Source organism: Camellia sinensis, chromosome 7, assembly GCF_055761805.1.
Source record: "Camellia sinensis isolate YWXY chromosome 7, ASM5576180v1, whole genome shotgun sequence".
In the NCBI taxonomy this organism is placed as follows: domain Eukaryota; kingdom Viridiplantae; phylum Streptophyta; class Magnoliopsida; order Ericales; family Theaceae; genus Camellia; species Camellia sinensis.
The window spans coordinates 186,996,499-187,014,114 of record NC_138967.1 but is presented as its reverse complement, the minus strand read 5'-3'; the positions used below and the strand labels follow the sequence as shown (position 1 = coordinate 187,014,114).

General features: G+C 34.0%; 2 protein-coding genes across 2 annotated transcripts; both read left to right on the top strand.

Moving 5' to 3' along the window:
• The first annotated feature begins 3,170 nt into the window (after window positions 1-3,170).
• On the top strand, window positions 3,171-9,122 carry LOC114255872 (Rho GTPase-activating protein). Its single transcript, XM_028195404.2, has 5 exons — window positions 3,171-3,869; window positions 5,893-6,625; window positions 6,715-7,006; window positions 7,870-7,932; window positions 8,540-9,122. The coding sequence occupies exons 1-5, from the start codon at window positions 3,446-3,448 to the stop codon at window positions 8,666-8,668; spliced, it is 1,641 nt and encodes a 546-aa protein (XP_028051205.2). The 5' UTR covers window positions 3,171-3,445; the 3' UTR covers window positions 8,669-9,122.
• Window positions 9,123-11,766: 2,644 nt separating this feature from the next.
• LOC114255873 (protein METABOLIC NETWORK MODULATOR 1) lies at window positions 11,767-15,583 on the top strand. The gene is made up of 3 exons (XM_028195406.2): window positions 11,767-12,017; window positions 13,918-15,002; window positions 15,103-15,583. The coding sequence occupies exons 2-3, from the start codon at window positions 13,977-13,979 to the stop codon at window positions 15,142-15,144; spliced, it is 1,068 nt and encodes a 355-aa protein (XP_028051207.1). The 5' UTR covers window positions 11,767-12,017; window positions 13,918-13,976; the 3' UTR covers window positions 15,145-15,583.
• The last annotated feature ends 2,033 nt before the right edge of the window (window positions 15,584-17,616 follow it).

Genomic DNA, 17,616 nt, shown 5'->3' with positions numbered 1-17,616 from the left:
TTTGAAAATTTTGAGTGCATAATTGATTTGAAAAGAAATAAAAAGACGGTATGACTAATAGGGTTGAGCACAATCTCGATTTGATATGATATCAAAAAAATAGTTATTTATAATTGAGTTGTCTCTCTCTAGGTGTCTAATATATATATATATATATATTTTTAGAACGTTTGAATTTGATTGGAGTTAATTTGATTACATAAATGATTTGAACTTGAGCACATTCTAATTATTAATCTAACTCTGTTCATATATTATGTAATAGTATCAATTCTATTTGATATGTAAATATCATTTTTTTTTTTTAAATAAAAATTTAAGAGGTAGATTTATTTATTTACATCTATTATATTTATTAATAAAATGTCCTAGGATAATCATCTGACAAAGGCTACATAGACCTCAATTGGGTAAAGGCTCATTTAGTAATTTTTTAATTTTTTACAAAAAGATGTGTAAAAAAATAAAGAGAAAGATGTGACAATTTATAGTAAATTTTTGACTAAAATATATAGTTGACAAATAATACTTTAAATTGTATGAAACAATTGAGATGATTATGAAATGGTTGACAGATTTATGAATTTTTTTATTTTTAATGAAATTCACAACAACATTAATTTATTTTTTTTTGAGCATTTATCTTTGATTGATACTCTAATGAACAAAAAAATAAAATCAACAAATCAAAAACCATTATGTCCAATTATCCCTGCATCCAGTCTAGGTGCAACTGCAAATATATATAAATGGAGTAAATTATACTTTTGCCCCTTATGTTTGACCATTTTCTCACTTTGACTTTTAAAGTTTTTTTTTTCTCTCACTCTGATCCTTCATATTTCAAGTTTTTTTTTTTTTTTAAATTTACTCCAAAAATTAATTTATGTCCAAAATTAGACAAAAAATAATAAATTGACAACCACGTGATATAAAAATATTATATTATGGGTTGGTTTGGGAAGTAGGTTGGTTTTTTGGCTTTTTTTTTTACAATTAGTCTGGGCTAATAAGCTTGGTTTGGGAAGGACTTTTTGACTTTTTTGATTTTTTTTTGTGAGAGAAGAGTGTAATGATTATTGGTTGGATGTGATGTTTTGTTTGTTGTGGCTAAAATAGCCTATTTTGTCTTTTGTGACTATTTTAGCCACAAATCTTCTTCCCAAACAGACCCTATATATAACTCACATATCTAGCACAAATCCAAACTCTAATATAAAAATGCATTTTTTTTTGTCATGTAACAACTAACATAACATTTTTTATATAATTTTGAATAGAAATTAATTTTAAAAATAAATTGAGAAAAATATGAAATATTGAAAGACTAAAGTGAGAAAAAAAAATTTAAGAACTAAAATAAAATTTTAAAAAAAACCAAACATAAAGTAGGTAAAATGTAATTTATTTGAAATGGGTAACTATTTGGTAACGTTAACAAAGTGAGAATTTGGAAAGATTGGTGGTATGGTGTTGGGGCTTTTGAATTGGTTTTGAACACACCTACCAATCAAACTCCAAATTGTGAACATACTACTGTGAAGTCTCTTCTTGATACTCATGGTGATTGGGACTTAAATCTTGGCAAAATTCCTTCCATTTACCTATGGTTGAAGCTATTTTAAAGCTACAACCACCGAGGCTTAATGTTGGAGAAGACACTCCCAGATGAATTAAATCCTCTGATGGGGATTCTCCACATCTAGTGCATATAATTTATAATTGTTGATCATCATAATCAGGAAAGGGATTGGGGATGGATTTGGAAGCTTAAGTTTCCTCAGAAACTTAAAAGCTTCTTGTGGCTGTCTTTCATGGAAAAATTCTTACTAACAAACTGAGAAACCTGAGGGGTATAACTTCTGATCCCAATTGCCCTTACTGTGCTAATGTGGAAGATCTTGAACATTTGCTTTGGTTTTGTCCCAAAGCTACCCAGATATGGTGCCATGTTTATAGTAATGAGTGGTACTGCAGTAGGCTCTTGTTACCTTGGAAAGATTGGATCATCCAAAATATGAAAGGGAAGAACCACAACTCTCATTTATTCCTCATCTCCCTTTGGACTATTTGGAAAAATCGAAATAAGATGGTTTTTGAATCTAAAACTACTAATATCCATGAGAGTGTTAAACTCATATCAAATTATGCCAAGGAAATCTTTCAAGCTTTCACTTGGATGTTACTCAACCACTTCAAGCTAAAAGTCTTTCTGTGTGGTCTTGTCCAATTGCAGGAAAAATCAAACTTAACACGGATGGTAACACTCGCAAGCATGGAGGAGGTGGAGGTTTTGGTGGTTTATTTCGGGTTGAATCTGGAGCATGGATTAGTGGATACTATGGAAGACTTGAAATATGTACCTGTCTAGAAACGAAACTTTGGGCAGTCTACAAGGGGCTGACAATAATACTTCAACGAGGATTCAATGAAGTGATTATAGAAACTGATGCGGAGCAAGTGATGAAATTATTGAGTGAGGATCTGGGAGAAAAATGCCCTTATCGGGACATTGTGGAAGATGCGCGTATTATCATGAGAGGTTGTGACTGCTCCACCCAACACATTCGAAGGGAAGCTAATATTTGTGTGGATGCAATGGCCAAGTTAAGTGAATATCAACCAGCAAGCTTGCTTATTGTAAACGAACCCCTTGCAGAACTCCGCCCCTTAATTGTTGCGAATATTGCTCATCTCTCTCAGGAGAGTGGTAGGATGTAGTCCATCTTTTGTTTTATTTCCGATGTACCCAAAAAAAAAAATGGGTAACTATTTCGTTTTCAGTTTATATTTATAAAAATGTAAAAAAACTGTCATAAAAGTTTGTTTGATAATTTTTTTGGTTTATAAATGACTGTCTCAGTTTATAAATTTGAGGGAAAAAAAAAAGTAAACTCAAAAAATGAGTTTACGTTGATTTTTAAACAAAAAATTAAAAATTGGCTAATAATCTTTTTTTCAATTTTTTTTAATTATAATATGTATGATTCCATTATCATAATAATAAAAAATAAATATAAATATTTTAAGTTTGAACAAATATATTTTTTTATTTATGTTTTTAAATTTTTTTAAATATTTTGTTCAAACAAAATTTATATCTTTTTAAAAATAAACAAAAATTAATTTATAAAATTTTTATAAAGAAAAAGTAAACGTTACCCAACGGTAACTAAATTTTCAGTATTATTTTTTTTTTTTGGTTCACAATTTCATCTCTTTATTGTAGCCCATTGGGAGCCCATTGGGCTATCAATGTTTGTCCTTCGGTCACCCATTTCACAAGTAGCTGCGAGAATTGCAGAGCGCGCAACACATATTTCTAATACATTTTTGGCGCAAAAACCCCAAAATTCAACTCAAAAATTACAATTCTCTCATTACAAATCCCTCAATTTCTCCAAATTCAATCTTTCTCTCTCAATTTCTCTCTATCTTCATATGAATGGCCGATTTTGAAGCTCCATCGTTCTCTCTAGGGCTCGATTTCGACTTAGATTCAGAGCCCCAAATCAGTGTTACAAAACACCCTTCTTCAAGCAATCCGAGCTTTCGTTTAATCGAAGACGACGATTTTGATTTAGAGCCTCAATCAACTGTTACGAAAAACCCTTTATTGAGCGAACAAGCTCGACCGTGTTCAACCAATCCGAGCTTTCGTTTAATCGAAGACGAAGACGATGATGATTTCGAGATTCCAACAGTGGAGCGAGAGCCAGTTGTTTCGGAACCACCGGGGACCCTCAAGCGTCTCAGGCGTGGGCTTGGATCCGACTCCAAATCGGTGGCTCCGAAGAGAAAGTCAGTGGAGTTGTTTTGTAATGTTGATGATGAGATTGAAGATTTCTCTTCTCAGGAGGATCGTTTAGGTAAAAATAAATTTATATTCTTTTTAGCTTGTTTGGTTCCTTGGAAATTTTGCATAAAGAAAACAAGTGAAATATTGAATTTAGGGTTTTCGTTGTTTTTATTACACTTTTCAGAATAGTGATCCGAGTATTTGGGGTAGTTAGAGAATGGAAAGTTCGGGTTTTGGCAAGATTACTGATCGTATGCTTTTAAATTCTCGTTGTTATTGTAGTAAAATTGAAGGGTTCGAATGTACGAAAGAGAGAGTTATTGCAGGATCATTTGTTATTTTGAAATGCCTCAAAAGAAACAACCTCTGCCTTTGTTTTATTGTGTGTATGAAAGCTACTAGAGGAGTTGAACACATTGATTAAACCGGAAAATTAAAATTGAGATAGGGATATTGCACTGCTGAAGTAGACAATATTTATTGTCATGATCTCTAGGGTTTCAATTTGGTAAATACTTTACCATTTATTTGTAAGGTTTATATCTAATCTCTTGGATTCATAAGTAGTTAGTGAGTGTTTGGGATGTAAAAAACCAAGCTGACCATACGTGTACCATCTTGGCTTGGACTCATCTTTTGGAACGTGTACTATTTCAATTTCTTATTGAACAAATTCCATCTCCTGGTTATATTAAAATTCAGAAGCTAATTAATTTTGATATTTTGGGGGCATAATGGTTTGAAAGGCTTGTCTGGGGTGTTTTGGGAAGATGGTTAAAAGCTAGCTTTTTAGCTTTTTTCACTGTTTCATGTGAGAGGTAATGTGACTTAAAATGGGTTAAAAGCTGGCTTTTGGATTTTTTAGTGTGTTGCCAATGGTTTGTCTTTTAAACGCCTCAGCATGGTAAGGTGCTTCGAGTGAGAACTTCTGCATGAGCATCATCCACATGCCTAGGTGGGTGCTGATCACTTGGGCACTTGCATTGCACCCTAATGTGATTGGTTGCATAGCTTGATAAAGTGCCTCTTCTTATCATGAGATATGTTCTCTAGTTTTTAATGAGGGAGCTAAGGTGGTATACTTATACAATAGATAAAGAATCCTCCTTATGATGCTAAGTGTTTTGTCTTGAGAAATGATGAAGACCACTACTGTGTTTGTGATTCATGTTCGTGATTCATGTTCGTGAATTTGGGTGGTTAGATAGATATTCAGGAACATTGCAAAGCATGCAGTTTTGGTGAAACCCAGTAAGTAGACTACGATATGTTCTACTTGTTGCTCGAAGACTATGGTTGCGTTTGGTAGAGTTTTGTAATTATGATTTGAGAGTATGAGTTGGATTTTGAGTTTGTGAGGTTTGGAATTATGATTTGAGTGTGGAAAATTTGTTTGGTAAAGAGTTTTGAAAAGAGTTTTGATTTGAGTGGGGAATTGTTGATGTGGCATTTGATATTTGATACAAAAATTTACAACTCATAACCAAACATACAATTCAAAATTATTTTAAAGCACATAAAAAATTTTAAAAAATTCAAAAAATATTTTTTTCGATTATATAAAAATTAACATATCATTTGCACAAAAAATAAATAAATTTAATATTCCGATCAACCGGCCGGACGACCGGTTAGGCAAAATTTGCAAAAAAAAATTCCGAAAAGCGCACCTGAGACCGAGTTCTGTGCAAAGTTTTGGAAAATTGATTCCAAAACTCCTACCAAACATGATATTCAAATGTAGGTGTAGAATTATGTTTACAAAACACAACCAAACGGAGCCTATGTTTTTTTGATTGGTGTTGGATGACCATTGCAAGATGGTTGAATCGATATGAGATTTATGCTCTTCAAAGGTTCCTATCTAAATTTGGAATCTCTATCCTAATACATCTGTGGTGGAATAATTTTACTAGTACTTAAATTATTTTTGCTATCCTCCTTAGGCAGCTTGGGAGCTTGTTTTTAACTTCCAAGTTTAAAATTTGATAATTTGGTGACTCACCAATTCCAATGTGGATTCATGTAGAACATTGTGCCACCTATTTCTCTTTTCTTGGATTATTGTTTGTCATTTTTTTTATTCTTAACAGCAAATGAGCATTCATCAACGCAATACCGTTCTGGATGTAGCAGTTCAAAGTTCCCATTGCATGGACATGGGGTTTTCACCACACAATCGACAAGCCAGTCGAAAGCAACAAAAAGGAAACAGGCTTCAAATACCCCAGCCTCTGCAAGTTTGGGGACAAGTTCCAATAAATTGATGTTTCCAAAGTTAACTGTCAGTCCCCTTAGAAGGTTCCAGTTGATCAATTCTGATTCAGATGATCCTTCTGTTAGTGAAGATGCAAACAGAGAGGCTAATAAAGTAAATTCATCTTTGAAGGAGAAACAATATGACCCTGGTCAATATCCAACTACAAGTGGACAGAAGAGAATGAAAGCATCATCGAGTACGTCTCAAACAGAGGATTTATGGAAAGATTTCTATGCAGAGAAGAGCTTCCACATTCGAACTCCTGCTCTGGACGAGCTCTGTGCAGAATATTTCAGATCTGTGAAGGATAAGAACGAAGTTTCAAATCGGAGGCATGATAAATGTATGAGTGACAATAAAGGCTCTTATCAGAACTGTAATGTCATCAACAATGATGAGAACCAGTGCAGGTTGGGTGACTCTACTGTACCTGCTCATAATTATTTTTTCCATGATGATCCAAGGATCCAGAAATTAGTCCGGAGTTGCCTACCCTACTTTTTTCCCTTGGGTGCTACGAACAACAGAGGAAATACGAATCCCATTTCATCAGTTATTGATTACATGTAATATGCTTTAATTCAGTTCATCTTTAATATTTTGTTAAGTTTTCATCTATGTTTTCTTATGGGATGTACTTAAATTGTGTTTTTAGGAGTCAATTTAACCACGGAGAAACTTCGAGACAGCAAGCAACTCAGAAAACTAATGCTGAGACAAGCTCAACAAGGGGAAGAAAGAATTCAAAAAAATCAAATGCCGAGACAAGCTCATCAAGGAGAAGAAAGAATTCGAAAAAATCAAATGCTGAAGAGTTACCAGAAGGCTCTGGAAGTTGGGTGAATCCCAAAAGCAGCGTGGGCATTCCAAAACTTGCTGGGAAAAGAAGGGTTCAGGCAGTTGATCAATCTGCTGGTCATTGGTTCACCGACCCAGATGGAAGGAGAGTAAGTAAAAGTCCTTTCAATGTGTTCTAAATTTTGTAAATTCAAATTTCATTTGCAATTATTGCAGTTTGAACTCACTCTCTTTCTTGATGAGCACAAGAGGCCATACAAGGGGTATGTAAGATCTTTTTTGCATAGATCTAAAATTGTTATAGCTATACCTTTTAGCATGTTAATACGCTGCATGGTGGCTAGTGATCTGGCGTTCCTAGAAAACCATATCTTTTAGTGCTAGTCTGTTCTTCACAAATCAAGATGTCATTTATGTAGATCATGGTGTTGCATGCTAATAGTTGCCAATAGATAAGATTTTTCCTACTCTATTTGAGAGCCATGTGCCACAAATTAGCGCACTTTGGTTCTGATAATTAGGAAGAATTCTATGGCTCCAATTTTGTTCCAGCAGTTTATGCACATCATTCCTATGTTGCTGTGCATTTGTAGATGGTGCTTGACTTTTAATTGCATGCCTCTCCATTTACAATTTATGGTACTGATCTATTTTACATTTATCAAAATAAATCAAATATTCGTGTCAGACACCCGACACTTTGACAAGGGTGTGGGATATCCGATGCTTTCTGTCAAACACTTCTTAAATATTTGTATATAACACTATCATTATATATATTGTTCTATAGTTGTTATAAAATGAATAAAATACATTTTTGATGCTGTATGTTACATATAATACTATTTTATCTCACATAATAAATTAAAAATATAAAAATGACCCGTTGTTGCTGAGTCAACTTAGCCTTACATTTGACGTTTTATGGATTCAACCCATAGATATACACCCGCACCCGATACCTACACCCGAATCCATGTAACATTAGTACTGATCCATTTTGATACTTCAGGTTTATGTGACTAAAAATGGGCAAGAGTTGACTGGTCAAAATGCTTACAGAAACTACAAGAAGGTACTTATCATTATATTTCTACTGATACCTACTTCTGTGAATAATTATCATGCATGCACATGTCCATTCATGCCTTTCTTTTTAGTTTGATGGTGCTTTAGCTTGATGTAGATTATCTACCAATTATCACTTGGTTTATCTTTAATAAATAATCAACCGATAATTGATTACATCAAATAGTTTCGTCTAGTTTGTTGCTTGAATTGTGATTCATCTTTGCTTCCAAATAAATGATAGATCTCATGTTTTTCATTGGTCAATTGAGAAAATAGTTAACAAGCATGATTTAAGGTCAAGAATGGTGTGGATCAGTAAACAAAGAACCACTCTATGGTTTCTGAAATTCTTCTCAATCATCTATATTCCATGACCAAATTAGGAAATTAAGGGGAAAACGAGAAAGAGTTGAATTAGAAAGAAATCCTAAAATTACTAGGCTATCAATTGGCGTCTCTTGCACCTAAAATGTCCTCATTCCTTTCCTTTCTTGATCCCCAACAAAGAAGCTCAAGTAAAAACCTTTCAATCCCTAGTTAACCTTCTGTACTGGGAGTGAGAGATCACCAATCTTTGCAGTTGTATGTTAATATATATTTGCTGATGACAGGAAACTGGAGCTGGGTTTAGAAGGTCGGGAAAGAAAGCTGCCTCAAATAAGAAAACCGCTGCAAATAAGAAAACTGCTGGAAAGAAGACAACCGCTGCCAAGAAGAGAACTGCTGCCAAGAAGAAATAACAGCTGAAGCCCACTGCAACCATTTGTCGACAGTGGCATCGACAAATTTGAGTACACTATGCATATTGGGCACCTACTAGGATTCATCTAAACACTTCAAACAAGATGTGTAATTCACTACTCATAGCAAGAAGTCTCTATTGCCTCATTCAAGGATGGCATTACTAAGGCAGACAGCTGCTAAGTCTGAAGGTTAGTTGATATTGGAGAAAGAGCATTTCTTATGTACTTGTCATCTACAACCCTAGTGAGAGCATGGCTATTCAAACCGACTTTGGCTTATCATTTTTCTAGTAAGTAATTGTATCAAATGTATAGTTTGGGTGCCCGGGTGCCTTTTTTTTTTTTCATTGATTTTATATCACCAGGTGCATGATAAGATATTATTTTCCTTCAATATGGAACATATGAGATCTCAGATTAATGCATTGGCACTTGCTACTTATGTGAAAAAGGAATGGATAGAAAAGAAAGTATGTGCAACTTTAACAATATGCTAACTTTACTAGTGAAAAGATTTTGAACTTTAACAATTCTGAACTCTTATCTATTGCCTTACGTTTCTTGTTGGGCTAGATAGGATCATTTTAAATTCTAGGACAGGATAATTTCTAAATTCTTCTATCCAAATCTAGTTTTATAACCATTGGCCGAGCCTTTATCCAACCATCTTCTTTTTTGTTTACCCCTCAATTTTTGTTGTCTATTTATGTTTTTAAATAAAAAAAATGTAAACAAATTTACAGAATTTTACTAAAAACTATAATGGAAAAAAAGAAAAAAAAAAAAAAAACAAGTGTGTTTCACTTGCTTTGAGAATATGCTTTTATTTCTTTTTCATTGACCCATACATCCGCCCATTCCCTGCCTCCTAACAATCTCTTTGGACCACCACTATTGATAGTCTTTTCCAACTGTTATTGCCGACAACCATCTCCGACTATTACAAGTATCAACTCCTTTGACCATCATCTCTCACCGGTCAATCTTTAACTTAATTTTCAAAAATGTGTACCAATAATATATTTTGTTTCAATTTTTATAAGAAACATACATAAACATGGAAGTTTGGTAATGTTTATATTTATAATAAAAAAATTCAAAATTATTTTTTTAAAAAAATGTAAATAATTTACAAAAGTATTATAATCACACCCAAAAAAAAAAAAATGATTTCACATGTTTATAATAAAAACTAAAAAAATTATTCGTTTCTCTCTCTTTATTCCTTCAATCACCATCCTCTACAACTTATCACCATGTTCGACCACCGCCACTGATAATCTCTTTCGACCATCACCTCACGTGATTGGTAATACTTCCGATCATCATTAATCATTTCAAGTTAGCACATTCATTGGTTAATAATCACTTTCGACTGTCATCTTGACAATCATCTAACTAACAACTCTTGTTGATCACCCCTCTCACTTATTTTTAAAAAGGGATTTTTGGTAAGACCCTTTTTTTTTGAACATTTTTTTAAGATAAAGAACAACTCAATGAATTCTCCTTCAAAAAGTACCTGAGTAAGAGAAGTCCAACTCAGTAAGGACATTCTATAATTTGTTTTTTCTTTTTGACCATATTGCCCTTATATATATATATATATATCATATATTTAAGCAATCTCAGCTCATGCATAAAACGATTTTGAAGATGATCTGCGAAATCCATGAAGACGATCTCAAAGTCTACAGATCTCACCGCCGACGATCTCACCCTTGGTTAACAATACACGATCTCGCCATCCAAGATCAACGCTCTCAATTAAATGAGAGATTACGTTGCAAAGCTGTATAAATCTGTTGTTATTTTTTATTTGTTTTTATTGATTTGCTGAGTTCAATCAGGTGTGTGCTCTATTTTTGTTTGGCATGATGAAAGTAAAATTTTACTCTGGTTTGTGCTCTGTTTTTGTTTGACAGAATGAGAGTAAACTTTTACTCTGGTTTGTGCTCTGTTTTTGTTTCATAAAATGAGAGTAAAATTTTACTCTGGTATTATCTGTTATATTTTCTTAACATGCAAGTAAAATTTTACTTTATTTCAGAGTAAAATTTTACTGCATTTCAGAGTAAAATTTACTTTGAATTGAAAGTAAAATTTTACTGTGCTGTTGAATATTCATCTATGCAGTTTCTGATTTGTTTTCTGGTAAAATTTACTTTGAATCTTCAGAGTAAAATTTACTCTGAATCTTCAAGTAAAATTTTACTTTATTTTAGAGTAAAATTTTACTGTATTTCAGAGTAAAATTTACTCTGAATTGAAAGTAACATTTTACTGTATTGTTGAATGTTTATCTATGCAGTTTTTGATTTGTTTTTTAGTAAATTTTACTGTATTTCAAAGTAAAATTTACTCTGAATCTTAAAGTAAAATTTTACTGTGTTGTTGAATGTTTGTCTATACATAAGAGAATACACTTTATTTTTCATTAACCAAAGTAAAATTTTACTGTTCCAAAAACAGAGTACATATTAGATAAATGAATTATAGTCGAATTTTACTTTAAATCTATGAACAAACAAATAAAAAACTCTCAATTTTTTATTGTAATATATTAATTTATCATTTTTTTGGACATATATAAGGTCATTTTATCTCAAATCTGAAACTATTGATCTCAAACATGAGTTCATAAGCATCAAATCTGAGATGGTGATGGATTTCAATGGACGATTTCAAGATTTCGATTTTGTGAGGTGGATCGAAAATGGAGATCAAAAGGGTTTAGGGCTTAAAAAGAGAGAAAATAAAGGGAAGCGAGTAATGTAGAGATAGAAAGGGAAGAGAAATGGTTCAACGAGGGTTTTGGATTATATGGAAGGGCATTTCAGCATTTTTATCATATTTTTTTATTTGAGGACTTTTGAAACTATTATTTTATTTGGTGGGCTTCACACAAAAAAGCCCTCATAGAAGGAACTTTTCACCAAAAATCCCTTCTAAAAAACGTGTATGAAACATTTTTTTAAATCATTTTTTATAAAATATATATAAATATAGCAATACTTAATATTTTATAATTAAAAAAAAAAGCTAACAAATTGTGACCCTCACTAAAAAAACACACCCACCCACCACTTCGGAGTCCGGATCTCACCTCGTTCTCTCCGCCCCGTGCCCGTATGTGACTCTCTCTACTCAGAATCGAACCGAACCGTTTCGATTTTGACTCCCTCATTTATTCTCTCTCTCTCTCTCTCTCTCTCTCTCTAAACAAGGCAATAGTAATAAATTTCTCTAGGGTTTTCAGATTGCTCCCACTCAACTCAACACAACACAACATTAATCTTCAATTTCTCTTAATTGAGCCCCAAAACCACTTAACTCTCCCCCAAAGGTACGATCTTTCTCAAACCCTAGCTTCAAATCTCTCTCTCTCTATTTGTATATACATTTACATATATAAACACATGTCCTTGTTGAATCCAATCACTGCACACAAGTTCGGGTCCCTTTGAGCTGATTTTTGTGTTCTCTTTTTGCTCTTGTACGCAATTTCTAACTGTTTTCACTTATCATATGGTTTAGTTTCTTTCTTTCTTTCTTTCTTTTTTCCAGATATATAACTCATTTTTTCTTTCTTTCTTTCTTCTTCTTTTTTTTTAACTTTTTTAAATTTTTAGTTTTAGTTTTTGCATGTTGTTATGATACTTTAGAAGGTCTGGTATTTCTGTTGATTTTTTTTTTTTGGAAATGTAATTTGTAAAATCGTGTTCTGTCAGATAAAAAAAACAAAAAGGCTTGATTGGGTGCCAAATGATATGAAAACATTTATGTGATAATGTTTTTGTTATTTTGTAAATATGTTGGATGATTTTTTTCTTTTTATTTTTTATTTTTGCTATATTTTTCTTAGGACTGGGCAAACATCTAGCTGACCTGTCCAACCCACCCAACCTGACCTAACCCGAGCTCAAATGGGGCGGTTTCGATGCAAAGAACGGGCGGATGTGGGTCTGACAATTCCCCAACGTCAGCCCCTGTTTTTTAACCAAAAAAAGTCCAAACCAGAAAGGAAAATAATTGAGAAATTAAGCCCCAAAAGGCCCCCCCAAAATAAGGCCCAATAGGCCACTGCCAATCCGCTCAACCCACTTGATCGATTTCGAAAACCATGGGTGGTCAGTTGTGGATGGGATTTTCTCAACCCAATCCCATTCGGTCTGGTTACAGACGACATGCAACCCGACCCGACCCGCAACCCGTCAGCACCCCAAAATTTTCTTATATGGCTAATAGTTTATTAGTTTATCTAGCCTTTCTTTCACAAAGTATTTCTAGATGCATCTTAAATGGCTGGTTGTTCAATCTAGAGTTCATGAAAGAAGCTTTTAACCACGGGGCTCTAGCCTAGTTGTGTAACCCTTTAGCCACCAAATCTCTTTTAAGGGAGAGGTCTTGGGTTCCACTCTTAAGAGTGGAATGGGGGCATTGACTTTTGCCAATAAAAAATAAAAAATAAAAAAAAAATGAAAGAAGCTTCTCTCTACTAGGTTTTATAATCTAAGAGGCATAGACATTGCAAAATGAGGGCCGTGTCTGCATACACTTGTCAGACACCAACACTGCGCAAACATGCATATCAACATGTTAAACACGTCACTTGGCATGCCAATTTTTCCAATTGTTATTATTATTTTTGCAAGACACATTGGGACCTTCATGGACATGAGGGTCTGGACAAGTCTCATGATACCTTTGTCGTGTTTTTTTTATTATATAATTTTAAAAAGTTGGTTTAGGGTCAAAGAAAAATATATGAAAACAAAGCGGGAAAATGAACAAAACATAAAACATAAAATAAAAATACAACTACATATAGATACTTCTCATGTCTTTATGCCCGAAATTTATATTCATATACATAACAAATAAAAATGTATCTTTTTTTTTTATTTATTTGTATCCCGCTGTGTTTATCGTATTTTTTTCAATGTTGCCTTGTCCATGTCCGTGCTTGTGCATCTTAGCTTACAATCATATGGACAATGTGGATCTATCTTTATCCCTCAAAAATGGAACAGCGATTTTCAATGTATGTACATGCCTTGGATATTTTGATATGTGCTTCAGGGTGAAGTTTTGTCCAGAAATTGGGGTTATTTCATGCAATTTGAAAACTATGACTGAGAGGATGCAATGATTAGGCTTTAGCTTATGGGTTTGTTTAATGCAATCATATTTCATATTACTTTGCTTCTATGTACTTGACAATAATTGTACTTTTTTGTCTACAGCGAAGTTCAGTATAGCAAGTTTTGCAATAGGAATTTGAGTTTTTCGATAATTCCTAAAGATGAACCAAGTCAACCAAGTGAAAAATTACGATGCTCCACCGAACATGCCTATGAAACGAAAACGAGGTCGCCCGCGTAAGGATCACACCCTAAATCGTAGGGAAGCTCCTCCATTGCCTCCTGGATTTGGAGTGTTTAACGGAAACCATCCCCGTCAAGTAGATGCCATTGAAGTTTCAAATGAAAGCATTGTGGGTCAGTCTGTTACAGGCGTAGTTGAGGAAGCATTCGACGCCGGTTATTTGCTCGCTGTCAAGATTGGCAACTCAAACACCAGTCTCAGAGGTGTTGTTTTCAAGCCAGGACATTTTGTTCCTATCTCAACAGAAAATGATGTGGCCCCACATGTTCAAATGATTCGAAGGAATGTGTTCCCAATGGAAAATCAAAACCAAAGTCGTGTACATGGTCATCGCCCTCGATCCAGAGAGAGGAAAGAGAAGCATGGAAAACTTCGCAGAATTGAAACTGGTAATTTGTTGAATGGATCACCCACTGCAAATCAAGTGCACACACATGATCCTCAAATTGCTGATCTGGCAGCTTCGAAAGGCAAACACGTGTTACCAGTGTCAGCCTATGCTACCCCATCTATGGGCTCAAGAGGCACCATGGTGCCTGTTGTACTTCAGCCTGTCAGCGTATCAAATGGATTGCCACCTGTCAACCAAGTGCCCTCGGTTCCATCCCAAGCTGGTCACATGGCGGACTCAAAACACAAACCGGTGCAAACTGTTACAACCCAAGTGCCATATTTGCAACCTCAGACCAGCCAAAATGGGGAAGAAGTCAAGGCAATGAATCCAACTGGTGTTTCACAATCCTCTGAAACACGCATTGAGAATAGTATGGCAGTAGGTAAATCATCAGTGGAAGATTCTGGGCTTTCTGGGGAAGCTGACAGTGATGAAACTCTCTTCGTAGAGCCCATCCGAACTATACATTCTTGTGTTCGTAATCAATCTGGACCTGTACCTATTTCTTTGGAGAATCACAGAATTGGTAGAATGTCCGAGCTTTTGCAGGTAAATTGAAAACTTGAACTCAAATCAGTTGTTTGCATGGGTTTGTTATGGACTTGAAAATTCATTGATATAAATGACTGAAATTAAACATCTTGTGAAGGCTGTGCAGGAAAATTTGACAGAGAACCAGAGGAATCCTTGAACGTGTCTTTTTTTTTTTTTTTTTTTTTTTTTTTTCAGTTGAAAACTCGATCTATGTCAAATAGATTCGCTGCCTTGAACTTGTGTATAGTATCGTTTCTATCACTATACCACCGCCAGAAAAGTGGGCAGAGGAATGCCGGGGAACTGAATTCAAGGAAAGGCTGGAATACAAAACTTTGTTCTGTTGAATCTTAATTTAAAATTAAAAAGATATGTTTTGTTGAAACTGGAGTACCAGAAAAAGTAGTGTTACTTTAAACTACTTTGACTGTCGGATCGCTAATTTTTTTTTTTTTTTTTTTTTTTGGGGGGGGGGGGGGGGGGAAACCTAACTGCTTTTTTGTCATTTGGTAGTTGTAATTCTAGTACCTGTAAAAGCCTAGCATGTTGCTAAATATGTGCCATTGCATTTACAGTAAAAATTATCATTACCAAAAGTGCTTTCATGAAACAGTGATTAGATCATTTCCTATTGTGGTTCCCGTGTTGGAATGTTCTAGTGATCTTTTCAGTTCTTCAGATATAGATTTTGTTGGTTACTTCATATATAGATCTTTTTCAGTTCTGCCATGTACACAAAACGTTCTGTCGTTTTGGTATACAAATGTGAATCAAAGGGTGGGGTCCACCGTCTGCGGGACCCACTTTTTGCCCTCACAATCTATGTTCCGTTATATATGGAAATGTGCATTTAGATTTACTTGTAGCTATGGAGTTTTGTTGATAATGTGATTGTTCTCTTTGAATAGGTGAGATGCTTGTACATGAAAATCCAACACAAGTTGGGAAGAACCTTACGTGGATTAGTGATAAATTGATGGGTTTCATTTCATTGTTGGATCTAGGGGTCCTAAAATGGTCTGTGGAAAAAAAAATCCAATATTATTCAAGTTGGCCAATCCGTTCCATGGCTTGTATCAAAACCTACTTGAGTATCCAATCCGTCTCAACTCATAAAAGATTATTCGGGGTTTTAGATAAAAGTTTGTAATCTGAGACTGCTTATAAGTCCGGCTCATAAAAGCCGGCATAGGTAAGTCTAATGTTTAGTTTGATTTTTTTTATTTAAAGTTTTTATGTTTTTTTCCCTTCATTTGTAGGTATTATATGTTACTTGATTGTTTTTTTTATTATATGAGATGTAAGGGAGGGGGGGGAAGGAAATCAAAATACTTGAATTATGTTGGAAAGTAAATGAGAAAAATAACTAATGAAAATATTAAAAATATGTTAACGAAAAATGTGTAGCTTGATTCGGTTTGATTTTGATTCATAAGATTTAGATTTACGAGTGAAACGTGAATTTAATTTTTTAAATAGATCCGATCTGTACTTTTTTAAATAGACCCGATCCGTACTAACTCCTTAAAGTTTGAAAAATCTGTTAAAACATAGGATTTAAAAATAATAATTATGGGCTGGATAAGTCCAGCTCATCCATTGATGACCCGGATCATAATTGGTGCTTTGTCTCAACTATTAAAAAAATTTACTTTGAAAATTAGCACTTACCTAGCAAGTAATTATGATCCATTGATGACCCAGATCATAATTGAGCTTGCCTAGCAAGTAAAGGAACAAATTTTTTTTTTTTTTTTTCAGAAACTGCATTTATATTTGATGGGATTCACATTCCGTTTGAATGAATGCAGCGCTATGGTAGAGAAACTCCATCATAGTAAGCTTAGTTACGAATTTTTATGGTGTCAGTTACAAATCATTGTGATATAGGTAAAAAAAGAATATATTATAATAAAAAAAAATCTTAATTAGGAACCACTACAATGAAATGAACCAAGTTATTGTAATTTTGTTAGGAAACACTCTTTTGAGGTGTCTTTCCGATGAGAGAGAGAGAGGACTGGAATGTGAGGCCTGTGGAAAACATGACACAAATTTAACCAGTATGGATTCAAAGCTTGAAACTGAACACTTCTCATCATGCATTCTGTCGTGGTTCACAAGTAGTGTGTCATCTCCAATATACACTTATGGACAACAGCAATCATCAGTAAAGCTCTGTTTGGATTGGATGTTGGATTTGTGATTCCTTTTCTTTCCCTCCATGAACCAAACACAGCCTAATATATCTAACAGATATGGCCACCATAACTTCATTGTTACCAACAAGGAAAACTGGGTTGATCATTATTTAACTTGATGATCAATCCGAACTCTCTCCTTGACAAAAATTTCAACAGAGAACTAAGGTTTTGTTTGGATCAAAATTTGAATAGCGATATAGGAAAGGAAAAGCGAATGCGAATCCAAACATAGCTTAATGGAACCAGGAACAGATTCAGGATTATCACTATGAAGGTGTGAAAGTATGTTTGGGAGTACAAATCCTTATAATTTTAAATTATTTTAAATTTTCTAGTATAATATATGATATTTTTCAAATTCTCAACACTAAGTTATTAATGATTCTCAGTTTGTACATAGAAATTTCAGTCATTCCATCCACAAA

What these genes read in the sequence shown, in the direction of transcription:
- LOC114255872 (XM_028195404.2), top strand. Translation starts at nt 3,446, where the DNA reads ATGGCCGATTTTGAAGCTCCATCGTTCTCTCTAGGGCTCGATTTCGAC. An exon ending in TTCTCAGGAGGATCGTTTAG is followed by an intron (nt 3,870 to 5,892) that starts GTAAAAATAAAT and finishes TATTCTTAACAG; the next exon opens with CAAATGAGCATTCATCAACG. An exon ending in TCATCAGTTATTGATTACAT is followed by an intron (nt 6,626 to 6,714) that starts GTAATATGCTTT and finishes TTGTGTTTTTAG; the next exon opens with GAGTCAATTTAACCACGGAG.
- LOC114255873 (XM_028195406.2), top strand. Translation starts at nt 13,977, where the DNA reads ATGAACCAAGTCAACCAAGTGAAAAATTACGATGCTCCACCGAACATG. An exon ending in GAATGTCCGAGCTTTTGCAG is followed by an intron (nt 15,003 to 15,102) that starts GTAAATTGAAAA and finishes CATCTTGTGAAG; the next exon opens with GCTGTGCAGGAAAATTTGAC.